At 41.8% G+C, this 27,495-nt stretch overlaps 1 protein-coding gene across 18 annotated transcripts in view; it reads left to right on the forward strand.

The window, feature by feature from the left end:
- Pum1 (pumilio RNA binding family member 1) overlaps positions 1-27,495 on the forward strand; it is a 125,806-nt gene that overhangs the window by 15,496 nt on the left and 82,815 nt on the right. For all 18 annotated transcript variants that reach the window (XM_028887636.2, XM_037202980.1, XM_028887639.1 and 15 more), the window contains one exon: positions 21,322-21,390. In XM_028887636.2, the coding sequence (XP_028743469.1) occupies positions 21,322-21,390 (69 nt within the window). The remainder of the gene's footprint in view (positions 1-21,321; positions 21,391-27,495) is intronic.

Genomic DNA, 27,495 nt, shown 5'->3' on the forward strand with positions numbered 1-27,495 from the left:
GAGTCAGAAGTCTTGGAAAATGCAAAATAATGGATCTGCTTATGTCTTCTGAAGAAACTTGGTTTTATGAAGGGGGGAGGGAAGTACAAAATGGTTTCAAATGGGAACTTCTGTAGCTCTGTATTGAGCTGTTGGTTCATTTCCTAGAAAATAGGCTTTTAGCTGGGCATGGTGGCTCACGCCTTTAATCCCAGCGCTTGGGCAGAGGCAGAAGGATCTGAGTTCGAAGCCAGCTTGGTCTATAGGTTGAGGCCTGTCCTGAGTTCCAGGACAGCCAGGGCTACACAGAGAAACTCTTGTCTTGAAAAACAAAAAAACCCAACAACAGAAAACCAAAACCTAACAACAAAAACCCCAAACAAACAAAAAAGTTAGCAATATATTGAATGTATTTAGGTTGCAGGGATGGACTGAGTGGATTCAGTAACATCTGCAGGCAGTTTGCTGTAGTATTCTTTGTTTAGATAAATAATTTGCATTCATTTATTCATTCATTTTTCTTGGGAGGAGGGAGGCAAAGTCTCCTGTATTCCAGGCTGACCTCAAACTCAGTATGTAGTGGATAACATTGAACTCCTACGTCTACCTCCCTAGTACCACTGTGTCCAGTTGTGTGTGAGGGACAGAACCCAGGAGTTTGTACGTTCTTGGCAAACAGTCCACCCATTGAGCTGTATACCCAGCTGATTATAGTGTTCTTGTGTGTTTAATTATAGAAATAATAACCCATACTCACATACCATCCCAGAATAGTTGTATTCTTACATGGCTGGAACCTCCAAACATATATGAACTTCATAGAGGTTACTTTCTTTTTGGTGGTGGTGGTATGGATAGAACTGGGCAGACTAGACTAGCCTTTATTCAGGCTAGTGCTGTCACTGAAACATAGCTCAGCCCTCTATGTAAGTTTTTATCACTTTCATTTTTAGGCATGAGAAAACTTGAGTGGGGAAATGTGGGGCTCATGTAAATTGTCACAGTTGATGTAGTTATATGTGACTAGTTGTACTTTTTGTTTTTTGTTTTTGTTTGTGGTTTTTTTTGTTGTTTGTTTTTTTTTTTTTCAGACAATTTCTATGCGTAATAGCTCTGACTGTCCTGAAATTTGCTTTGTAGACCAGGCTGGCCTCAGATATGTGCCTGTCTCTGCCTCTCAAGTGTTAGGATTAAAGGTGTCCACCACCTTTTTTTTTTTTTTTTTTTTTTTTTAAAGATTTATTTATTTATTTCTTGTATATGAGTGCTCTATCTGCATGTTTTCCTGCACACCTGAAGAGGGCATCCGATCTCACTACAGATGGTTGTGAGCCACCATGTGGGTGCTGGGAATTGAACTCAGGACCTCTGGAAGAGCAGCCAGTGCTCTTAACCGCTGAGCCATCTCTCTAGCCTCTGTTTTTAATGTTACTGCAGGATAGAGCTTTAAATTTTTTTCTTTTTTTTTTTTTTTTTTAAGATTTATTTATGTATACGGTGTTCAACCTGCATGCATGCCTGAACACCAAAAGAGGACATCAGATCTCATTATAGATGGTTGTGAACTACTGTGTGGTTGCTGGGAATTGAACTCAGGGCCTGGAAGAGTAGCTATAGCTAGTGCTCTTAATCACAGAGCCATCTCTTCAGCACATCTTTTTAATAAATTTTATTAACTGTTGTTGTTGGTGTGTCTGTGTGTTTTGTTCGTGTGTGCGTGCGCACGTGCATGTAGGAGGAGGTCAGAAAGGTATCAAAAATTACCTGGAGTTGGAGTTACAGGCATTTGTGAGTTGCCTGATACAGGTGTTGGGAATTGAACTCAGGTACTTGGCAAAGAATAGTATGTGCTGTTAACCACTGAACCTTCTCTCCAGCCCAGAATAGAACCTTCCCCCTTTTGCTCTCCTCTGTTCTCTTTCCCTTTTCTTTTTCCTACCATCTGCCTTTAATCCCAGCACTGGGAGGCAGAGCCAGACGGATCTCTGTGAGTTCGAGACCAGCCTGGGCCACCAAGTGAGTTCCAGGAAAGGCACCAAAGCTACACAGAGAAACCCTGTCTCAGAAAAACAAACAAACAAAACAAAAACCAAAAACCAAACCATACAAAACAAAAAACAAAAACCTAAACATAACCAGAACAGGTTTATTGAGTACACTGTAAGGGCAGTAACAGGAGTCCTTCCTGAAGCCACAAATAAAACCTTTTCAAGACCGTCTGTCTGCCAGCCGGTCTGCCCATGTCTCATTTTGTCTAATTTTATTTTATTCATCCTGTATTGCTTTTTGTTTTTGAGGGTGTCTTGTATCCCAGGCAGGACTCCATCTCAAGGTATAGCAGAAGATGATCTTGCATTTTTGTTTCTTCTGTTACCATCTCTCAGAGTGCTCGGGTTACTGGCATCTGTTTCCAGTACCCAGTTTGTGTGTTGTTGGGATTCAACATTGGACTTGCTGCCTGCTATCTGTCAAGCACCCTGTCATCTTCACTATGTTTTTAGCCCTGTGGTTATTACCATTGGCTTTGTAGCCTAGGCTGGCTTTGCACTTGTGGAAGTCCTCCTTAGTGCTAGGATTGTAAGTGTGTGTGTGTGCCTTTTAGCTGGCCAGTTTCTTTGTGTTGTCTTTTGAATTTAGGGAAACTTCAGCTTTCCTCCCACATAGCCCAGCAGGCCCTGCTTGGTGTTTTGGTACAGCTCTCCTCTCCACTTCCTCACTAGCTCCACTCTAGTTGTACTGAATCTATAACCACGTCAAAAATATGCATTTTTAATAGTTTGGGCAGTGTTTTCACATGGGACTTTTTAATGAATTAACTAATTAATTAATCCATTATTATTTTTTGAGATGGTCTCACTGTGTAACCCTGGCTAGCCTGGAACACAGAGCTCTGTCTTCCTCTCCAGTGCTCAGTGATACTGGGTTCACAATGCATTTCTATTTTTGTAGTTTTCTTTTAAGCCTTCTTCCTTTCTCACTCACCAAGCCACCTTTTATTTTATTTTTTGTTAATTTAATTTTTTTAAGCTAGCAAAGAGAGTAATGGGTTTTATTCTTGTATTTTTACAATAGATATCATTCTACTTTGTTTTTTGCTCCCTGCCCTTCTTCTTTCTCCCCTTCTGCTTTCTTGTGACATAGACTCTATTATCCTCTCCTTGTCTCTAGAACTTCCTTAACCTTTCTCTCATAATCCTCTATTTTAAGGTTATATATATAATACACACACACACACACACACACACACACACACACACACACAGAAAAATTCATTCAGGTGGTGGTGGTGGTGGTGGTGGTGGTGGTGGTGGTACACACCTTTAATCCCAGAGAGACAGAGGCAGACGGATCTCTGAGGCCAGCCTGGGCTACAGAGTGAGTTCCAGGACAGCCAGGGCTACACAGAGAAACTCTGTCTCAAAAAAAACAGACAAACAAAACAAGACAACACAAAAGGAAAAAACAAAAAGCAAACTGGGGCTTTGGGGTTAAATACAGACATTACATGTGAGGGAGACCGTGCAGCGTTATCTTTCTGTGCCTGGTTTTTCTCTTTGTCTGAAAATGTTAAAAGAATTTCATTTTTTAGCTGGTAAGATACAGTTATGTATATGTACTACCTTTCTTTCTCCCTTCTCTGCTGGCTAGGCTAACTTCAAACTAGGTATGTGACCAAGCCCAATCTTAAACTCATCCCTCTCTTCTTTCTTCAAATGTTGAGATCATAGCTATGCAGGGTCACACTCAGCTCGTGCCATGTACTCCTTATCCATTCATCTGTCATTTACTTCTAGGCTTTCTATGTCTTGGGTATTGTGAATAGTGCAGCAAGAAACATGGGTGTGTAAGGATCTAAGGATCTCTGCTATGTTGTCTTAGAGTCTGTATTAGTTACTTTCTGTTGCTGTGGTAGATCACCATAACCAAGGCAACTTACTAGAAGTAAGGGTTTATTTGGTTATGGTTCCAGAGGGTAAGAGTCCATCATCATTATGGCAGGCAGGCATGGCAGCCTAAGCAGAAAGCTGAGAGAACACATCTTGAACCCCAATCAGACTGAGCCAGCAGTGGGAATGCCTTCAGCCTTGAAACCACAAAGACAGCCACCAGGGTCATTCTTCCTCCAGCAAGGCACCCTCTAGACTTCCCCAAACAGTGCTATCAACTGGAGGCTGAATGTTCAAAGACAGGACCCCGCATCTCCTTCAAGCTTCTGTTAAAGTGCCTTCATTTCTGGTAGCCATCGCTAGATCCTTCTTTCTTTCAGAGTTGGATATTCTTGTGCCTCTGTGGTACTTGGTTAAAACATTTAGTTAAGTATTTCCTGTCTCCATTGGGTGTTACCATGCTTTTGTAAGAAACAAGTGATTGACTCGCATCCAGACAGACCCACTGAATCAGAATCTCCGGTGCTGAGTTTAATGTATGTTTTCAAGGCCTCCCTGGTGTTTCTTATGTGTGCATTTGTTAAGGATCACTAAGATGCTTCCTCAAAGAAGTCTTTTAAAGCCTCTTATTCCCAGCACCTGGCAAGTAGTATATAAGTGATAAATGAAGACATCATCATCAGGGCACATTGAGGAGATGTATTGAGTGGAGTGTTCTATTTTGAAGAGTATTAAGATGTCATTTTGAACTGATAAACTTGTAAGGTGTAACCGAGTGTAGGATCTTGAATACTGAGATGGCTTGGGCTTGAAGGAACACTCTCTTAAAAGGTGTGTGCTTTGATGTTGTAATTGTGCGTTTTAAAAACCTCAGTCTCAAGGCCTGTGAGGTGGCTTGGTGGTAAAGGTTCTAGTTCCCAAACTTGACAACCTGAATTCCATCCCTGGTACTCACACTGTAGGAAAGAACTCACTCCTGAAAGTTGTCCTCTGACCTTCACACTTGTGCTATGGCATGTGTGAGTGTGAGTTTTCTGCCTCATGCACACGAAGTAAATCAGAATGTAATAAAAAGTGCAAATGTGCCCAGCTATGGCATTTCAGGAAAGGTAAAACTGCAAACATAGCAATAGCTAGAAACAGAGGTGGGAGTGAGTTACTAAAGACAACAGATACCTAGACCATTCCAGGTCTAGGGAATGGTCTAGGTTGTGGCAGAAGTGTACATTTCACAGAATTCACTGAACTGCATGCTAGCTGGGTGCAGCAGTGGTAGTCACAGCTATTCAAGAGACTAAAAGAGGAAGATTACTTGAGAGCTCAAGTTTAACAGCACAATGGGACACTATCAATAAATAAATTAAATTAGACTTAAGTTTGCCATAAAATATGACACCTAGCACTTGGGAGACAGGCAGGCAGATCTCTTGAGTTCATGGTCAACCTCATCTACATAGTGAGTTTCAGGACAGCCAGCCTTAAATAGTAAGACCCTGCCTCAATAAACAAACAAATAAAAGTGTCACTTTAATTTAAAAAATGGGATAAGAGATGGACATGGGGGCACCTCTAATTCCATCTATCAGAGGGCTAGGGCAGGAGGATTACATAACAAAACCACTCTAGTGTGGACCAGATGGTAATTCCATGTCTCAAATAAATGGAGTGATGACATAGTGGTGGATGCCTTTAGACCCAGCACTTTAATCCCAGGGAGGCAGGGGATGGTGGATCTTTCTGAGTTGAAGCCATCCTGGTCTACATAGTAAGTTCCGGGCCAGAGTTACTTGTTGGCATCCTTTCTTAAAAACAAAAATAAAATGAACAGGGCAAGGACAGATAAGCACATAAGAGATACAATTTAAAGGGCTGCACTACTTTCCCATCCTAAGAAAGTGAAAATCAAATTACACAGGTCTTCTACAGTCTTAGTAGCAGCTGGATGTGGTTCCGTTTGTACTCTACTTTACTTCTTCTATTGTTATGAAAAAAAAAAAAAACACTGTGACTACAGCAACTCTTACAAAGGACAGTATTTAATTGGGGACTTGCTTACAGTTTCAGAGGTTTAGTCCAGTGCCACCATGATGCCACCATGGCTGGTAGCATGGCAGCACACATGCAGACATGATGCTGGGGAAGTAACAGAGTTCCACATCCTGATCAGCAGGCAGCAGGAAGAGGACTCTGGGCTTGGCTTGGGCTTTTGAAAACCTAATCGCTCACCTTCAGTGATAAACTTTCTTTCATAAAGCCACACCTTCTGATCCTTTCAAATAGTACCACTTCCTAGTGACCAAGCACTCAAATCTATGAGTCTGTGGGGGCCAGTCTCACTCAAATTGCCGTACTTTGCTAACAGTTAGCCAGTCAAGTAAATAACCAGTAACTAGCTATTCTTACAGATATTTTTATTTTGCTTTTACTTGATTTTTTTAGGACACCGTCTCACTTTGCATTCAAGACTGGCCTCAAGCTCACAGCAATCCTGTACTAGCCTTCTGAGTGTTGAGGTCAGAGGCATGTATCTTAAAAATACCCATATTTTAAAAAGCAGAGCTCTGTCACTTTTTATTACATTCTGATTTACTTCGTGTGCATGAGGCACACTCACACATGCCATAGCACAAGTGTGAAGGTCAGAGGACAACTTTCAGGAGTGAGTTCTTTCCTACAGTGTGAGTACCAGGGATGGAATTCAGGTTGTCAAGTTTGGAACTAGAACCTTTACCACCAAGCCACCTCACAGGCCTTGAGACTGAGGTTTTTAAAACGCACATCAGAGTTTTAGGGTTTGAGATATGGCTTAATGGTTAAGAACACTGGCTGCTCTCTCAGGGGACTTGGGAACTTGGGTTCAATTTCCAATATCCATGTGGGTGAGTCTCATCTACCTGTAACTCTAGTTCCAGGGAGAGAATGATGAGCTGGGCATGTATGTGGTGGGCAGACATCTGTGCAGGCAAAATGCCTATAGGTAGATTAAAAAAAAAAAACATGAAAAAAATGAGCTCTTTTTTTCTTCTCCTTTTTTTTTTTTTTTTTTTTTTTGGCGATAGGATTTCATTATGTAGCCCTGGGTGGTTTTGAACTCACTACAAAGACCAGGCTGGCCTTGAACTCACATACCTACCTGTCTCTGCCTCACTGATTGTTGCTATTAAGGAATGCACCATCATGCTTGGCCTGAGTTTTTAATTCTTAAAAAGTATTTACTTATTTATTTATTATTTATTTATTTATTTATTTATTTATTTATTTATTTATTTATTTGTGGTTTTTTGAGACAGGGTTTCTCCGTGTAGCTTTGGAGCCTGTCCTGGAACTAGCTCTGTAGCCCAGGCTGGCCTCAAACTCACAGAGATCTGCCTGCCTCTGCCTCCCGAGTGCTGGGTTTAAAGGCTTGTGCCACCACTGCCTAGCAAAAAGTTTTTTTTTTTTAGTTTTTTTTTTGTGTGTCTGCACATGTGTGCTGGTGCTCTCGGATGCCAGAGAGTACATTGGATTCCCTAGGCTGAGTTACAGGTGATCCTCTGGAAGAACACACGGCTCCTACCCAATGAGCTGTCTCTTTAGCACCCTTCAGCTGGTCTTTGCTAGTAGCTTTTGTTTTTCTGTCTCACAAAAGCTCTCCCATTCTGTTAGGGGTTTCAGATAGTATTCTAAATATGTCTGTAGGGATATGTATTTATATTTATTTTCTTCCATAGAAAGTTGCTCTCAGAAGTATCCTTTAAACCTTCGGGGTACGATTCCCTTTTCCAACTGAGCAGGTCCTCTCCACATAGTCTCTCTTTTTTTGGTTTTTCGAGACAGGGTTTCTCTGTGTAGCTTTGCGCCTTTCCTGAACTCAGAGAGTTCTCTGCCTCCCAAGTGCTGGGATTAAGGCGTTCGCCACCACCGCCCGGCCACATAGTCTCTTGATAGTTCACTCCTTTTTGCTTCTTGAATTAACAGAAGAGAGCCTGATTCACAGGTGGGCTGGGTAGCTGGCCCTTGTGTGCGGCTGGATGTGGTTCCGTTTGTACTCTACTTTACTTCTCTATTTCTTGTGCATTTTCATCTAGTGCAGCTTCTTTGGATCTGGATTATTGCAATTCTTTTTGCTTTTACTGTATAAAAATAATTGGAATACCCTAAAAGTATTTGGATTTTTAATATAGGATGCTGAGTTAAGACTCAAGTTCTGGTGGTTTGAATAGATATGACCCCCATAGACTCATGTGTTTGAGTGCTTGGCCCATAGGGAGTGGCAGTTTTAGGAGGTGTGGCTTTGTTGGAGGAAGTTTTTCATTAAGGTGGGCGTTGAGGTCTCATATGCTCAAGCTTTGCCCAGTTTGGTACACAGTTCATTTCCTGTTGTGTGCTGATCAGGATGTAGAACTCTCAACTGTTACTTCAGCACCATGTGTGCTAAGATGCTGTGCCATGACGACAATGGACTAAACCTCTAAACTGTAAGCCAGCCCCAGTTAAATGTTTCCTTATAAGAGTTGCCATGGTCATGGTGTTTCAGCACAGCAGTAGAAACCCTAAGACAGGGTTTAATCTTTTGTGTGGTTTTTGCTTTGTTTGAAAAAAGATAGGGAGAGAACTTCATTCACAGTTATCTGTTTGAGAACTAAACAACAGACAGTGTTAATGATAGCGGAAACCCTGACTGTTTAACATCTGCCTATCATGATGGCACTGAAGGTTGATCTGTCTGTGTTTTAAATAGTGCTGTCTGTAGAAACTGTCCATGGACATTCCATACCTAATTTGTTTATTTCTTGTCAGTTATCTGCTCTTGTCTTGATTTCTTTTTTTTTTTTTTAAAGATTTATTTATTTGTTACGTATACAATGTTCTGCCTGCATGTATACCTGCAGGCCAGAAGAGGACACCAGATCTCATTACAGATGGTTGTAAGCCACCATGTGGGTGCTAGAATTTGAAGTCAGGACCTCTGGAAGAACAGCCAGTGCTCCTAACTTCTGAGCAATCTCTCCAGCCCTCAATTTCTTATTAAGAAATAACTATATAGTATTCTGTATACAACTTTTATTTTTTAAATAAATACAATCATTTTTAGAAAATTTGGTATTTGTGTCCATGTGTATATTCTACATGTGCCCACTTGTCTACATATGTACGGGTATGCATGGAGGCCAGAAGATGGCATTAGATCCACTGAAGCTGGAATTAAAGGTAGTTGTAAGGTGCCCAGTGGTGTTGGGAACCAGACTATGATCTGAAAGATCAGCAAGAACTCTGACCACTGAACCCTCTAGCCCCATGAAAGCTTTTTCTTAATTTTGGCTATTAATGATCTGTTTCTAAGCCAGGCGGTGGTGGCGCACGCCTTTAATCCCAGCACTCGGGGAGGCAGAGCCAGGCGGATCTCTGTGAGTTCGAGGCCAGCCTGGGCTACCAAGTGAGTTCCTGGAAAGGCACAAAGCTACACAGAAACCCTGTCTCGAAAAAAAAAAAAAAAAAAAAAAAAAAAAAAAAAAAAAAGAAAAGAAAAAAGATCTGTTTCTAGAAAAGTAATGATTTGAGTGCCTCTTAAAATATTTCGTGTGTGTGCATGCGCAAGAGGCTGTTTCCCTACGTAGCTCAGATTGGCCTTGAACTCACCATGTAACCCAGTGTGATCTCAAGTTCAAGTGATCCTTCTGCCTCAGCCTCCCAAGTGCTGGAGTGATAGGTGTATGCCACCACACTTGCTCCTGAAGGGCTTCCTAAAAAGAATAATTTTATGTTTATTTCATTTTATTTTGTGTATATGTGTGTTTTGCCTGCAAGTATGTGTGGGCACCATGTGTGTGCTGCTGCCCGCAGATCAGAAGAGGGCATCAGATAACTCCCTGGAACTGGAGTTATAGATGGTTGTGAGTTGCCATGTGGGTACTGGAAATGAACCTGGGCCTCTGCTAGAAGAACTCTTAACTGCTGAGCCATTTCTTCAACCCTCTTTCTCCCCTATCAAAAAGTCTTGCTGTGTATTCAGTGCTGGTCTATGACTGTAGTGGTTTCAATGAGAATGGCCTCCATAGGCTCAAATATTTGCATGCCTAGTCCCCAGTTGATGACCAGTTTGGAAGGATTAGGAGGTGTTTCTTTGGAGGAGGTTCTGGGTGTGGCTTTGAGGTTTCAAAAAGCTAATGCCAAGCCCAGTATTTGCCTGCTCCCTGTGGATCAGGAGGTAGTGTAGCCTTCAGCTGCTTCTCTAGTACTATGCCTGCTGCCACGTTCCCATGCTGATATGATGATTATGTACCAACTCTCTGAAGCTGTAAGCAAGCCTCCAGTTAAATGCTTTCCTTCGTAAGAGTTGCCTTGGTCATGGCATAGATCATTGACTAAGACAGTAACTCACTCTGTAGCCCCAAACCAGCCAGAATTTATGGTCCTTTCCCTCCCTCCTTCCCCTCCTCTTTTCCCTGCCACGTCTTCCTCTCATCCTGTCTTTTTATTTATTATTATTATTATTAATAATTTTTGGTTTTTTTTTTTCTTTTCTTTTCTTTTTTTTTTTTTTGGTTTTTTGAGACAGAGTTTCTCTGTGTAGCTTTGCGCCTTTCCTGGAGCTCACTTTGTAGACCAGGCTGGCCTTGAACTCACAGAGATCCACCTGGCTCTGCCTCCTGAGCGCTGGGATTAAAGGCGTGCGCCACCACCGCCCGGCAATTTTTGGTTTTTCGAGACAGGGTTTCTCTGTGTATCTTTGCACCTTTCCTGGAACTCTCTTTGGAGACCAGGCTGGCCTCGAACTCACAGATATCCACCTGGCTCTGCCTCCCGAGCGCTGAGATTAAAGGCGTGCGCCACCACTGCCCGGCATCTGTCTTTTTTTTAAAGACAGGACTTCTCTGTGTCTCTCTGGCTGTCCTGGAACTCACTCTAGACCAGGCTGGCCTTGAACTCAGATCTACCTTCTCTGCCTCCTGAGTGCTGGGATTAAAAGCGTATACCACCACCCAGCCACCCTTGTTTCGTTTTGTAATTATATTTGCATCTATGTGTGAGTATGCAGGTGCCTGCAGAGGTCAGAGGTTGAATCCTCTTGGAGCTGGAGTTACAGGTGCTTGTAAGCCTCCTAACATTTGTGCTGGGTTCTTTGGAAGAGCAGTCATGTGCTTTTAACCACTGAGCCGTCTCTCCAGTCCCCACAATTTGTTTCTTAAGGTGGAAGTGTGTGTATGCTACCATGCTAGGCTACCCAGGATTAAGAGGTTCTACATTTTTATTTTATTTACTTACTGGTTTTATTTATTTATTTATTTGAGATAGGTTTCTCTGTATAATCTTGGCTGTCCTGGAACTCGCTCATATGGTACTTTGCGTTGTCCTACTTTGAGTCTTTATGTACATGCTTGTTTCTCTTTAAAAATTTAGAAATGTTGCTGGGGTTATGGTGTATGTCTCTAGCACTTGGGAGGCAGAGGCAGGTGGATCTCAGTGAGTTCGAGAGTTCAAGGCCAGCCTGGTCTACAAAGTCAATGCGGGGCCAGCCAGGACTGAAACAGAGAAACCCTGTCTCGAAAAACTAAACCAAACCAGCCAGCCAGCCAGCCAACCAACCAGCCAGCCAGCCAGCCAGCCAGCTAACCAACCAACCAACCAACCAACCAACCAACCAACCAACAAAAAGGCATGTTTTAGGGTGCTGGAGGAGTGGCTCAGTGCACTTGCTGCTCCTCTAGAGGACTCAGGTTACGTTCCCAGCACCCACATGGGGGTTTGTAGCTATCTGTTAACTTTAGTTACAGGGGATCTGACACCCTCCCCTGGCCTCCACAGGCAGCAGGCACACACATGATGCATAGACATACATGCAGGTCTAACACTCATACTCATTAAAAAATTTAGACATTTTAAATAGCTATATCAAATTCTTTAAATTCTGCTAGGCAGTGGTGGCATATGCCTTTTTAATTCTGGTATTTGGGAGGCAGAGGCAAGTGGATCTCTGAATTTGAGGTCAGCCTGGTTTGCAGAGTGAGTTCCAGGACAGCCAGAGCTACATAAAGAAACTCTGTCTCTAAAACTGCTCCCTCCCCCAAATTCTTTAGAACACATGGTTCTTCCTATTTTGTAGCTGTTTGCTGTAGCTTTCCCTATTATAATATCAGGTTTGAAATCTTTGTCAATAAATCTTTGCCCATATTTCTGATAATTTGGTTAGGCTTTAGATTCCTGCAAGTCAGTTTACCAGGTCAGGGGGCATAGATATTAATAAAACTTATAAAACTTGTTGTTAGATTCCTAGAAAAGCCAGTGAAGCATGCTGGGTTCCTGTGAGGCAAGAGAAGAGTCATTTGACAGAAGCTGCCTCTAGGGCTATAATTCCTTCTTTTTTGTCACTCTCCTTTGCTCTCCTGGCAATCATAAATAAGATTGTTATTTATGAAGTTACAGATATTTATGGAGATGACTCAGCTTTTAATTCAGCTAGATGTTCAGAGATCACTTGTAGTGAAATATGAGTAATTTTCATGGCATTGCCGGTCATGTCTGCATGTAGCTGAAGTGAGTGTTACTTCAGGTATGAAGGGAGAGAGGAGAGAGGGAAGAGAGAGGCCCACTATGGTTCTCAGTTCTCAGACATCCAGTCAGTCCTTGAGGAAGAGGGAGCATTTCAGCTGGAGCGGTAGAGAGACAGTACTTGAGTGACCATCCTCAGTGTGGGCTTGCAAGGTGGGTAGTAATTTCTCCTGTGAATCTGTTTTTATAACTGATCATTCTCACTGTTAATACCTCCCCCCATTTTTTCCATGCAGAGTCTTAACATGTAGTCAAGGCTAGCCTCAAACTCAGTGACCCTCTTTTTTGTTATTGATTCAATACTGATATCATTGAAGCAACTCTCCAACAACAGATGGGATATTCTCAATTCATAGTAAATTGTGCTGTTCTGCAAAGCTTCTGTCTTAGTGTCCTATGTATTAAAGGTGACTTTCACTGTTCACAGACTCCTGCCTTCCTCAGACACTAGACACTCAAGCCTACTGTACACCTCCTCACAAAACAGAAAACAAAGAAGGAAATGTATTTTGTTGACTAAAACTGGAGCAAAATCCACTGAGACAGTAATTTCCCAAACTCAACCTGTTGTACTAAAAGATACTCCCACCTCTTGGAGATAGGGTCTCACTCTGTAGCTTACTGCAGAGTAGTAACCTGGAACTTACTGATGAGATCTGCTTGTCCTTCCTCTAATGTTGGAATTATGTGTGCCACCACACTTAGCTTTTGGTCTAGAACATTCCCTCTCCTCTGTGTAGGAGTTGTAGGCAAGCACTGTATCACTCAACCATATCCCTGCCCCCCTTTCTCTCTCTCTCTTTTTTTTTTTTTTGATTTTTCGAGACAGGGTTTCTCTGTGTAGCTTTGCGCCTTTCCTGGAACTCACTTGGTAGCCCAGGCTGGCCTCGAACTCACAGATATCCGCCTGGCTCTGCCTCCCAAGTGCTGGGATTAAAGGCGTGCGCCACCACCGCCCGGCTTTTTTTTTTTGCCTTTCTCTCTTTTTAAAAGATTTAATTTATGTGAATGAGTGTTTTGCATGTATGTATATGTACCACCTGAGTGCCTTGTGCCCATGGAAGTCAGAAGAGGATGGCTGATCCCCTGGAACTGGAGTGACAGATGACTATGAGCTTCCATGTGAGTTTGGAACTGACTCTGAGTTCCTTTTGGGAGAGCAACAAGTGCTCTTTAACTGCTGATCATCTCCAGCCCTTCATTTCGTATTTTATGAGAAGACTATTACTTAGAAATTTGTTCCAGCCCAGTTTTAAACAGTTTTTGGGTAAACTTCCTTAATTTACTTTTTACTTTTTCTGTGTGTTTTCTTTCTTTTTTGGTTTGTCGAGACAAGGTTTCTCTGTGTAGCTTTGCACCTTTCCTGGATCTTGCTTTGTAGACCAGGCTGGCCTCCAACTCACAAAGATCCTCCTGCCTCTGCCTCCCGAGTGCTGGGATTAAAGGTGTGCGCCACCACCGCCCGGCTGTGTGTTTTCTTTTAAGATTGATATTTTAGAATGAAACTTTACTGTTATGACTTTTATGTGCTAATTGCAAATAACCATTTTTGAGGCAAACATACCTTTCTGTATAGTCATAAATAATAAGTCACATGAATAAGCCTATACCTTAGTAGCTTCCAGACAAGACTCATATTTTTACTTAGTAGGGTCTTCAATAGCAATTAATTAATAATCTCTCCAATTAAAGTGGCCTTGCCTTTATTATTTATTTCATCAGCATGAATGAGTTTGGTGAATTTAAGAGGGAAGAACGGGTTGGGGATTTAGCTCAGTGGTTGAGCGCTTTCCTAGCTACCACAAGGTCCTGGGTTTGGTCCTCAGCTCAAAAAAAAAGAGGGAAGAACACTGGTAAACCAGTAATTGGGAGTTTTGTGTCTAAATGACTTCTCATTGGCTAATTTGAAATATACTTTATGCTTTTCAATTCTGGGAATTGTCTTCATGGCTACGAAGCAAGGCTGGCCTTGAACTCAAGAGATCCACCTGCCTCTGCCTCCAGATTGCTGGGATTAAAGGTGTTACTGCCACTGATTGGCTACAGCTTTTTTGTTTCAAATAGAAGTTTCTAGTACAGGTTAGTGAGTACTGACTTGGTGACACTCTGTTTTGTCTTGAGTGGATCTCTTGTATATGCAGTAGGAGACTGGACACACTGTTGCACCAAGCAGTTGAGGAGTCATAAATGGGCGTGCTCTTCAGTCCTAGCTTGTGAGTGGTGGTGAGGATTGATTGACTCCACACTCTAGGAGCTCTTGACTGGTGAGGTCCATTCATTCCCTTAGCACAGGGCTCACCAGTGTCTGTCTGCTTTAGCTTTATTTTGTGGCTCCAGTGACTGCAGGGCTTACCAGTGTCTGCTTTATTATTCTGTAGTCTATTTAAATGAAAGAAATGATAATTATGAAAAGTGTATATATGTATGGGTCATTCACTTTAAAAAATTTTGGAGCCACCTTGGTCTACAGCTTTGGTCTACAGAGTTCTTGGACAGCTAGGGCTGTTAAACAGAGAAACCCTGTCTCAGCTCCCCCCCCCCCCTTGCATTCTGTTGTGCTTGACTCAGCCTTTCAGTCCATCCCCCACTCTAATTTAGGCCAGCAATATGACCGAGTTGGGAGACTCAGAACTATCTTTTTCTTTTCTTTCTTTCTTTCTTTCTTTCTTTCTTTCTTTCTTTCTTTCTTTCTTTCTTTCTTTTTTTTTTTTTTTTTTTTTTTTTTTTTTTTTTTTTTTTTTCTTTTCTTTCTTTCTTTCTTTCCTTCCTTCTTTCTTTCCTTCCTTCTTTCTTTCCTTCCTTCTTTCTTTCCTTCCTTCTTTCTTTCCTTCCTTCCTTCCTTCTTTCCCTCTCTCTCTCTCCTCTCTCCTCTCTCTCTCTCTCTCTCTCTCTTTGAGACTGGGTTTCTCTGTGTAATCTTGGCTGTCCTGGCACTCGCTCTGTAGACCAGGCTGGCCTCGAACTCAGAGATTTGCCTGCCTCTGCCTCCTGAGTGCTGGGATCAAAGGTGTGAGGTACCACAGCCTAGCACTCTTTTTCTTTTCAATGACAATTGAAAAAAGATAATAAGATTACCATGAACATGAAGTAGTGATTTTTTTGGGGGGGGGTATGGGACAGTGTCTGAATGTCTTCACTTAGTTGTTGGTTTGGCTCAGAATTGGGAAGGCAGAGGAATGGGTGTACACTGAAATGTTACAGTTTAGAAAATAAGATGTTCAGACTTCTACTAGGGAGACAAAACACACTTTCTCTCTCTCTTCCTCCCTCCTTCCCTCCCTCCCTCTCACTCACCCACCCACTCTGACTACATAGGAAGCACATGACAGAGCAAAGTATGGACACCACCAAAGTCTGGTGAGCCAATGAGTTTTATTGGGGCTGCTCAGCAGGAATATGAGCAAGGGGTTACTTACTTACAGAGCAGAAATGCCTTAGACAGCTGCGTTCACCAAAGCTCACAAAAAGCTGGCAACCTGAACCTCATTGTACAGTGTGCAGGCAGCTCAGCAGGTTGGAAAGTATCCATCCCAGGTGGCTCAGTTCATCTAAGCCTCTTCCAGGCAGCTCTGCTGGTCTGGTCTAGAGTAACTGAGCAGTCTGTATTGTTTACTCTTGAGAGCAAGGGACTTCTGGAAACTATGTTGAGTTGCTTACTTTCTGTCTTAAGGAGCTTCCCTGCAGGATGGAATGCTTTGATCTAGGAGGAAACTGCTATACAACATCAAGCAGTATAGGTAGTTGTGATATTTTGATGATGAAAATGAAGCATTGAAGTCCATCCAGATTCCTGGTCTCTCTTCCCCTTGAAAAGGATGATTAAAATTTGCTCTCTGGATAAGCATAGAGATAAAAGGGCTGAACTGTGGAGACTCTTGAGTACTTTACAGAGAATAGTCACTGAGACAGACACTGTTGCCTATGTACTCTCTTAGACATCTTGTCTCAGTTGTTGATCTTGACATGTTTGTACAGTTGCTGTAGGCTACTCATAGTTATCCAGATGAGAAATCAGTGACAGATGTGGCTTTCTGTTGTGATCAGTGTAGGAGTTGTAGCATATAGTTAAGTGAAGGAGATGGTAGTTGGCCATTGAGAATTTCTCCCCTTTTTAAATTTTGAGACAATCTTACTATGTAACTCTGGCTGGTTTGGAACCCAGAGGTCTGTCTTCCCCTCATGAGCCACCTCACCCAGCTTAAAATACAAGTCTCAGCCAGGCAGGCAGTAATGGCACACACATTTTAATCCCATGTGAGTGTTGGAAATTAAACCCAGGTCCTCTGTAAGAGCAGTAAGTGTTCTTTACTGCTGAGAAATCTCTCTGTTGCTGGTGGGCTTCTCTCCAGGTTCCCCAAGCCCCGCAGTCCCACAATCCACTTATAAAATAATCACTCAGACGCTTATATCACTTATAAACTGTATGGCCGTGGCAGGCTTCTTGCTAACTGTTCTTTTATCTTAAATTAACCCATTTCTATAAATCTATACCTTGCCACGTGGCTGGTGGCTTACCAGACAGAGTCTCTACATGCTGCTTGTCCTGGCGGTGGCTGCAGTCTCTCTCCTCCTTCTTCCTGTTTCCCCAATTCTCCTCTCTCTTTGTCCCGCCTATACTTCCTGCCTGGTCATTGGCCATCAGTGTTTTATTTATGTAGAGTGATATCCACAGCATCTCTCCAGTCCCTAAAAATAAAGTTTTTTTTTTTAAAGAAATTATTTTGCCATGCAGTGGTGGTGCTCGCCTTTAATCCCAGCACTACACAGAGAAACCCTGTCTCAAAAAACCAAAAAAAGAAAAAGAAAAAAAAAAAAAAAAAGGCTGTTCCTGCTCTTGCAGTGGCCCTGGGTTCAATTCCCAGCACCCACACTCCAGCTCACAACTATTTGAAACTCTAGTTCCAGAGAATTTAATCCCCTCTTTTTGTCTCTGCAGGATACCAGGCATGTCTGTGGTGTACACACAGGCAAGCATTTATATACCTAAGATAAAAGTAAATATTTTAAAAAGGAGATGGAGGTAGTGTCTGTATGGGAGGAGGTAGCCATAGGGCAGCATTTAATTCCCAACATCTCCCTGGATGGGGAGAGAAAATTAGATGTTATTGGCAAGTGGCACAAAGAAAAAAGAAATGCGTTTGTGAAAAGATAGAAGACAATGGAAGTCTTACTACAGACATTTAGCAGTCTTGAAAAAGGAATTACCAGATAAGAAATTAATATAACCTGCCAGTCAGATTTCTGAAGGAAAGGGAGGCAGAGGATATTGTAACAACTTAGGAAGTTCAATCTTGGTGGGAAGAGCTTGCTGCTGACTACAAGGGCAACTAGCTTTTCTCCTTGATAGTGAGAATGGGTTTAGTACCTAGGTCAAACATTCCTGCTGGAGCCTACATCTTTATTCTCCATTTTTTTTTTATTCCCCTGAGTTTCTATTTGGTTATTAGTTTTGTTTCTAAGGAAGAATTTTGGCTGGATGACTGTCCTGGTGTCAGTAACCATACCATACAGAGTTCCCATAGAGAAGGATTTGGTTTATGTGCTTTGGTTAACTGTAGGTGAAATTTTCAATGGAGTCTGTGGTGTGCCAACAAAGAACGTCTTAGGGTATGAGGCCATTTCTCAGCATAGGAGGAAGAAAGACGGCATGATGTAAGGAAAGGATAAAAGTAGTTTGTTTCATACGAGAGGTGGAAACAGGCCGGGAGGGAGTGAAAGAATAAAAGAAGGGTGTGTGTAAGAGGAGACCTGGGAGAAGAAGAGTAATGATGGCATGGTAGCCTAAAGAAGAACTGATGCTGCAGGAGTGGAGTGGGTGAGCACAGCAGACAGGGAAGGCAGTCTGCACCTGTGGTCTCCAGAAGGCTGGGAAACAGGAAGGATCTTAAGATCCTTGCATGGCTGGAAGGTGCTTGGTTTGCTCGTACTGGAATAAGCCATAATTGGAGAAGGCCGTTCTCTGAGGTGCAGTGTGGATCACTTGTGCGGTGGGTTCGCTGATGCTAAAAATACGTGTAATCTAATCTTACCTACCTAATCTTCTAGTTTCCTTGGGAAATAGGAACAGAATGGTTAGTGTTCCTCCTTAAAACTGTATTTGTAGTTTTTTTGGTGTCCAAGAATTGTTTAGTTCTCTTTAGTGTAAGATGGATTACACAGTAAGAGATAGACGTGTGTGCTTTCCAAATTCTGCCTGTAGTGTTTGTTTTTTTAAGTTTATTTTAAAAATTTTATGAGTATCAGTATTTATGTATGTATGTGTTCCATGTGTTTCTGGTGCCCATGGAAGTCTGGAGAAGGCATTGAATCACTGGAACTGGAGTTGTGATAGTTGTGAGCTTCACCATGTGGATGCTGGGAATCAAACCCAGGCCCTTTACAAGAGCAACAAGTGCTCTCAACCTCTGAGCCGTCTCTCCTGCCCCTGTTATGTATAGTCTGGTAAAGTTCAGGCTGGCCATGACTTTGTGATCTTCCTGTCAAAGTCTTTTAGGTTACCATACTCAGCTTGAATTGTATAAACTACATTTTTTTTTAGCAAACACTCCAAAGTTGTTACAGCCTAGTAACACATTGTATCATTAGTTGCATAGTTTGTTGCCTGTGGGTTTTAAAGTATTTGCTAGAAAGCAATAGTGCTACTGTAATTTTACATAGTTAATATTCACACAAACCAACATTCTAAGTCTTAAGGGTTTTTTTTTGTTTGTTTGTTTGTTTTTGTTTTAAAGACAGGGTTTCTCTGTGTACCCCTCCCTAGATGTCCTGCAACTCACTCTATAGACTAGGCTGGCCTCGAACTCAGAGATTGCTTGCTTTTGCCTTCTGAGTGCTGGGATTAAAGGTGTGGGCCACCACCGCCTGGCTTAAGTTGGGTTTTAAGTGCTATCTTGTAGCTAGAGTTTTTCTGCCTAGTCCACAGTCAGGACAAATCTCTCTCACCTGCCAGTCCCGCAGCCACTCAGACCCAACCAAGTAAACCCACAGAGACTTGTATTGTTTACAAACTGTATGGCTGTGGCAGGCTTCTTGCTAACTGTTCTTGTATCTTAAATGAACCCATTTCTATTAATCTATAAGTTGCCATGTGGCTCGTGGCTTGCTGGTATCTTAACATCTTCTCATGGTGGCAGCCTTCCACTTCCCAGAATTCTCCTCTCCCCTTGTCCTGCCTGTATTTTCTGTCTGGCTACTGGTCAATCAGTGTTTTATTTATTAACCAATCAGAACAACACATTTAACATAAGAACATCCTACAGCACTATCTTTCTCCTTGCTTGTCCCTAGCTCAACCTTGGCATTAGTTGCTTCATCCTAGAAATTGTTCACCAACCTTGGGTAGGTGGTGGCCAGCAGGACAGCACGGTTAGGAGGCTCTCACTTTTGGCAGCTGGTTTTTTTTTTGTTGTTGTTGTTTTTGTTTTTGTTTTTTGAGGGGTTTTTCCATGTAGCTTTGTGCCTTTCCTAGAACTTACTCTGTAGCCCAGGCTGGCCTCGAACTCACAGAGATCCGCCTGCCTCTGCCTCCCAAGTGCTGGGATTAAAGGCGTGCGCCACCACCGCCCGGCAGCACCTTGTTTCAGGGTGAGATTAAATATCTTTTTCTTTTCTTTTTTTTTTTTTTTTTTTTTTCGAGACAGGGTTTCTCTGTGTAGCTTTGCGCCTTTCCTGGAACTCACTTGGTAGCCCAGGCTGGCCTCGAACTCACAGAGATCCGCCTGGCTCTGCCTCCCGAGTGCTGGGATTAAAGGCTGCACCACCACCGCCTGGCTATAAATATCGTTTTCATGGATGGCAGACTCTAGCCTTAGAAAGCAGAGATGGATTGTTGATCAAAATTGAGAAGACTAGCAGATGGCAAAAGGACTTTTGCTGTTTTTGAATCATAGTCTTTCTGTGAAACTCATAGTGACATAAAACTTCCCATCATTTTTGTCTTATGGCTTCTGGCTTGATGGAGATGACAACTTTGAGTACTCATTCTCATATTTGATTTCCATTGTTAATGTTATCTTTAAGAAATTTGCCAGGCATGGTGGTGTATGACCTTAATCCCAGTACTAGGGAGACAGAGGCAGGTTGATCTCTTGTGAGTTCGAGGCCAGCCTGGTCTACAGAGTGAGTTGCAGGATAGCCAGGGCTACACAGAGAAACCGTGTCTTGAAAAAAAATTATTATTACTTGTGTGTGTGTGTGTGTGTGTGTGTGTGTGTGTGTATGTGTATGTATGTATATATGTATGTATGCGTGCGTGTGCATGTGAAAACAACCTGTGGTAGTCAGTTCTTTCCTTGTATTATGTGGGTCCTGGAGATCATACTCAGGTCATCAGACTCAGTAATAAGTGCCTTGATCCACTGTGGTCTTAGAGTTAATGACTTTAGAGCTGATTAAATGGAAGCTTAAAGAAGTTGTATATAGATAGGCTTTAATGCGTTGTGAGGAAGGTTTCTTGTGATATGTGCTATTTCTTTTTTCCCTTGTTTTGAGATTCGGAGGCTTCCCAGGACTGCCTCCTGTGGATAGATGTTCGGGTACTCTGTAAAGTTTACAGCCCAATATCTTGGAGTGATCCAAGAATACTAGTTCCAATTGACCTCATTTATACTTGACTGCTGAAGGCTGAGGTGCAGTACTGTTGTTCAGCATAATTGACCTCTGCTTATTAAAGTATGTGAAAAGTAACTAACATTATTGTTATGTGATGTTTTCATGCTTTGGAAATAGAAGGGAGTGGGTAGGATAAAGCAGGGGTCATTTCTGAGTCCTGATGGTTTAAGGTAAGTGAATGCTTGATACCTTGAGTTTTGTTACCGTGCCTGTTGACTTCTTAAAGTAAACATTGGAAGATTTTACATATGTGTATGATAGGTATGTAATATTCATAATGCTGACGTGAAACTTTCCCCTTTATTCTGAACACTAGGTACGCTCTATGGATGAATTAAATCATGATTTTCAAGCACTTGCTCTGGAGGGAAGAGCTATGGGCGAGGTAAGTGAGCTGGTGTGGTTGAAAGTAGGTGTTCTTAGGGAAGCTTGGAGTTGTCTTTCATCAGATGTGTCTGAATCTAGTCTTTAGAAATATGTGCTTGCTTTTCCTTGTTGCCATCCTCACAGTAGAATAGGATGCTGGAGAGTTGTGCCAAAACTACTGATACGGGTATTAACTTAGCCCAGTTACTTAAACAACAAAGCACCAAAGTCTGAGCACACATTAATAAATGTTGATAAGTTAGATGTAATGTGAAGTGTCCAAACATTTTGATATCTATCAAGTGTTCTTACCCTCACCTCATTTTTCAGTGTCTAGGTGCTTTGGCAGTAGGAAAGGGAGTTTTAGCTGTGCTGCTAATCAGGGGATGATAGTAGCCTGTTCAGACGAGTGCCTTTGTAAAGGGTAGTACCTACGGCTCCATCGTGAATGCGTGATGCTGCTTAGGTTTCCGGTCAAATACTTACAGATAGAGATCTCAGCTAGTCGTCCAGAAACAAGCTAGAATCCAGAAACAAGAACTTTGGTTTCTTTGTAGTGTTTTAATTTTTTTTGTTCATTATATTGTAAGTAGAGTTACCATTGTTTAAAGGGGGAGTGTAGTTAAAGTACACCCAACCTCCGAAGGTTCTGCTTGTTGACAGGAATTGTACTGATGACAAGTCCGGTAGACTATTCACATGTCTAGCTGAAGACTGCATCGATTCATTCCTGAGAGACTGTTTGCTGGTGGCTGTCGTTCTGGGCAGTAACTTTGGTTTGGTCTCTTTTGTTCTGCACTTGAAAGCTCTCCTGTCTACTTGAATGTTTGTAAGGAGGGAGAATGGCTGGACTTTAGATAACATCTGTGTGGTTTCAGGAATGCTGTTGGTCCAGGCATCGTGCTGGGTTTGCAAGATTCAGAAGTAATGCCGTCCCTTTGCTGGGTTGACACTGAGCACTCATGGGTTGCTTCTGTGGTAGCACTGAGTAGTCACAGGCTTGTGCTGCTTTGCCCTGGGATTCTTGCTCATTTGTTGAAAGATTTTTGCTTTGAATTTTCTTGTGTTCAGAGAGGCCAGTTTCTGCCTTACGATCTTGGGTTCTGACTTTTAGGCAGTCCTAGGTGTTTTTGTGTTACCTCTGCCTGCCTACTGTCATTGGAGCAGCATGTTGTAATAAACCTCACATGGTACTGGGTAAAAAACTTCGTTACTTAATTTCTAGAGTAAGTTTAAAGAGAAAATTAACAGATTAGATAGTAAATATGGAAGGATAAACTATTTTATCTTCTCCTGTTTCTGTGATTATAACCTATTTTTTGTTAAAAGTCCAATTCTAAAACTGAGTATGTTGGCTCATGCCTTTAAGCCCAGCATTGAGACACTGAGGCATGAAGAGTTTGAATTAGTTTTCTGTTGTGATAAAATGAGCAAGGGTCACTTAAGGAACAAACAATTTATTTGAGCTTCTGGTTCCAGAAGGAGAGTTCATAATGGTAGGAGAGATGTGACCATAGGTCACGAGAACACATCTTTTATCTTCGGCATGAAACACACAGAACTTGAAGTGGTATAAGGCTTTAAACTCTGCCTTCAGTGACATACTTCCTCCAGGAAGGCTATACCTCCCCATAACCTCTCTCTAAGCAGTGTTAACAGTTGGAGACCAACTGTTCATTTATCCCTGAGCCTGTAGGGACATTTTTCATTCAGACTTTCAGAGTACAAAACAACACATTCACAAAGCAACAGTGGAAACTACCATTTGTTAATTACCCTCTAGGCAGATATTAAGTACTTTGCACACATTAGCTTATCTGGACCCACTGAGGACACAGTTTATTGTCCACACCAGGAAAGATATTACTCCTTCCTTAAGCTTGGATAACTCACACAAGTTATTTCTTAGAAGCACAAAAAGGGCAGTGAAATACAGATTGAAGGAAACCCAGAGTCTACACTAAAAGAAGAACAAGTTTCTTCTATAGTTGAAACTTACAGAAGGCCTTTTATTTATTTAATTTATTTTTTTCTTTTTCTTTCTTTTCCTCCCGGAGCTGAGGACCAAACCCAGGGCCTTGGATTTGCTAGGGAAGCGCTCTACCATTGAGCTAAATCCCCAACCCGAGAAGGGCTTTGAGAGCACATCAGTATCATGAGGAGGTACCAGACTAAGAAGCATCTTTTGGTCATATGAGGACTTGGTTACATGCAGATTGGGAAAGGGGACCCCCCCCCCCAAATGCAGGAATGCAGGGTAGAGTAGCACACCAGAAGCATAGCAATATGCTTCTTCTTCTTTTTTTTTTTTAAATTATTTATCTCCCCTCACCCCAGACAGGGTTTCTCTGAGTATCAGCCCTGGCTGTCCTCGAACTTTCTTTGTAGGTGAGGCTGGCCTCGAATGCCTCTGCCTCCTGAATGCTGAGATTAAAGGTGAGTGCCACCACTGCCCGTCCACAGCATGGTTTTATAATAAAAGTCTGACTACTTTCTCTGTGTAGCCTTGGCTATCCTGGAATTCCTCTGTAGACCAGGCTGGCCTCAAACTCACAGAGATCTGCTTGTTTCTGCCTCCTGAGTGCTGGGATTAAAGGCATGGGCCACCACCACTTGGCTAATTCCAACTTCTGATTGCTAGATTTTTCTTTCTGTTTATCAATAAAACATCTCTTGAAAGGAGTAATATAGCTAATACAAACACTAAATTTAAATGGATTGGATGGACTTTTAAGCCAGGCACAGTGGTGTGGGTGCTAGGGCAAGGGAGAGAGAATACTTTAGGTACATTCATATATGGGTCTTTAAAATTTCAAAGAATGTTGGTTCCCTTAAAAGAAATTGATTTCTAATACTGTTAGTGCTGCCTTACTGTGTTAAAGCCTTTGCCATAGCTCTTGGCATAGAGAGATTTTTGAGCAGTTTGTAGAAGGAAATTTGCTAAGAAGTTGTTGCTTAAAATACCACTCTCACATCTTTGCTGGTTGTCTGAAGTACAGCTGTTTTTATTGGAAAAACTTTTAAAAAGGTTTAATTACTTTTTTTTTTTTTTTTTTTTTTTTTTTTTGGTGAGACAGAGTTTCTCTGTGTAGCCTTGGGTGACCTGGAACTCAGAGATCCTCCTGCCTCTGCTGGGATTAAACGTGTGCATCACCACTGCCTAGCCTAAGATTTAGTTACTTTTACTTCATGTGTGAGGATGTTTTGCCTGAGTGTATGTGTATATGTACTACATGAACATGAATGATTGGTGCTTGCAGAGGCCAGAAGAGGATGCCAGATCCCCTGGAACTGGAGTTATTATAGCCACTTTTGGGCTTCTTCCTAGGTGCTGGGATTTGAACCTGGGTCCTCTGGAAGAGCCACCAGTACTCTTAACTACTGAACCTACTCTGTAGCCCCTAAAGTTCAGCTGTTTTTAGCTGAAGGGATTCCTTTCTCCTTGTGTAGAGTGTGAAAAAGGAATAAAGGAATGTGTCTTGGGATTTGGGTAATACGTTAAACTAGTTCCCATGTGCCTTACTTGCTCTTTCATTCAACCTGAAAGTCTTCCAAAGGTTTGGGACACATGCCTGAGCAGCTTAGTTGGTATGGACTGAGGAGAGTAGTTTTGTACAAACAGAAAATCATGGACTGTTCTTTTGTGGTCACTGAGACCAAATACCTGACAACAATAAAATAATAGAACAATTCTTTTTTTAATTTATGGGAGATAAATCCCCTTCAAGATTTACTTTTATTTTATGTGTATGGATTTTGTGCCTGTATATGTCTTTATAGCCCAGAATTGTTTCTTTTAGCTCTCAGTTTCCGAGTTAGGAACACATAACAGAAGGGCTTGTTTATGGCAGACAGAAAGCAGTGAGGCTGGAGTCAGGAAGAGACCAAAGAACACAGACATAATTCCAGGGCTCTGTCTGGTCCCTGCCTTCTGCCCTTCTCCACGTCCCAGTAACGCCGCCATCTTTTTGAGACTCCACTCGGGTTGATCAGAGTCGCTGAGGTATCTTGTACCCAGAATGTGCTCTGTTTGGTTCTTAGTCCATTCTGAATCCAGTTAGGTTGACAATCACAGTTAACTATCATGTTGACTTTGAGTTCTTAAATTTTCTACATTGGTTTCCTGTGTGGTCCTTTCTTTCTGTATAGAACATAACTACTTATGTCCTAAAAAGGATGGATTTATGGAAAGGAAAGAAGTATTGTGAGAGTCATTGATGAAAAGATCCCTTAGTGCATAATTGACCTTTGTTTTTTCTGTCATTTATTTGTGGTTGTCTAAAAAAATTATTTTTGGATAGGGTCTTTTTTTTTTTTTTTTTTTTTTTTTGAGACAGACTTTCACTATGCATCCTTATCCTGGATCTTGATTTGGAGACTAGGCTGACCTCAAACTCACAGAGAGATATATTTGCTTCTGCCTCCTGACCACTGGAATTAAAGGTGTGTGCTACTGTAGTGGGCCTGAAACAGTCTCATTCTACTGGAATTCCCTGCTTCCCAGGCTGCCTTTGAAATTGTAACAGATCTCTTACCTGGGCCTTCCAAGGGCTGGGGTAACTAGCATGAGCTAGCTGAATTTTTCTAACCTTTATAGAAAAAGTGACTATTTTTCTTTTTTAGGATGTTGGTAATGATGGAAGTACTCAGGTTGACCTCAAACTTGACATGCCATATAGGTGACCTTGAACTTATTCTCCTGCCTCCATTTGTAAATGGTAATGTTGTAGTCATTCACCATCACAATGAGCTAAGATTCTATAATGTTTCATATATCTAGCATAGTTTAATAGTGTAAGCCACCATGTCATTTCTTGGTTAAACTGAATGTATTTAGATAGTTATCCCATCATCGTTTAGAAAATTATTACTGGGGCTGGAGAGATGGCTCAGTGGTTAAGAGCACTGGCTGCTCTTCCAGAGGACCTGGGTTCAATTCCCAGCACCCACATAGTAATTAACAGTTATCTATAGCTATAGTTCCAGGGGGCCTGGCATGTTCACAGACATACCAGTGCACATGAAATAAAAATAAATAAATCTCTGAAAATTATTACCCTTGGTGATAGATTTTTAAATCTGATTGAGAAGAGGCTGGGGAGATGGCTTATCTGTTAAGAGGACTTGGGTTCAGTTCCAGGCACCCACATGGCAGCTCCTAATTGTCTGTAACTCCAGTTCTAGGGGTTCTGACAGCCGTTCACAGACATACATGCATGCAAAACACCAGTGCACATATAATAAGAATAAATCATTAAAATAATATGATTGAGAAAATTTAGAGCATTTTCCCTGAATATGAAGTGATAAAGAATCCTTCCTTATCCACCAGTAGACTTTAAATGATAATTGCAGATACTAGAAATTAGAATAGTATTCCTGAATGTAAGGTAGGTTTTTTAATTTTCATCCATCCATCCATCCATCCATCCATCCATCCATCCATCCATCCATCCATCCATCCATCCATTTTAAGGGGTAGGATCTCTTACTATGAAGCTCTGGCTGACCAGGAACTCTCTGCCTCCTCAGTGCTGGGATTAAAAGCATAGATTTAGAGGAGGGAGTGATCTCATAGTGATCTGGGAAGCTGTTTATTCAGAGAAAGTAAAACTTGGTTAGTTTAGGATAGTTAGGATAGGGCCAGCATAGCGCAGGGCCTTAGTTAATGCTTCCATCTGTGGTTAAACATTTATCTTTGAGCTCTGCTCTTTCTATCTCTAAGAGATGTTGAGTAACAGTTTAGTTTCTAGGACTCTCCCAGATCAGAGATTGCTGGAGTTTGACCTTATGTAGAAAAAGAATGGTTCAGCCTTTAGAGGGGAGAGGAAAAATATGCTGTCCTTTTAGAGTGATTGGTTATCCTAGAACTTTTCATTGGATTCCTCGCATCATACACACTTCCTGGCCTACAATAGGGTTTTTTGTATCATTCTAATTTTAACAAATAGTGACCTTGAACAGCTTTAAAAAATATGTTTATGTATATAGATGTGCCTGCGTGAGTTTATGTGCAGCTTGCATTCAGGAACTTGTGGGAGTCAGAAGAGGGTGTCAGGTCTTCTGAAGTGGGGAGTTACAGGTGGGTGAACTATCCTGTAGATGGTGGGAATTAAACCCAGGT

Source organism: Peromyscus leucopus, chromosome 2 (assembly GCF_004664715.2).
Source record: "Peromyscus leucopus breed LL Stock chromosome 2, UCI_PerLeu_2.1, whole genome shotgun sequence".
NCBI classification, from domain to species: domain Eukaryota; kingdom Metazoa; phylum Chordata; class Mammalia; order Rodentia; family Cricetidae; genus Peromyscus; species Peromyscus leucopus.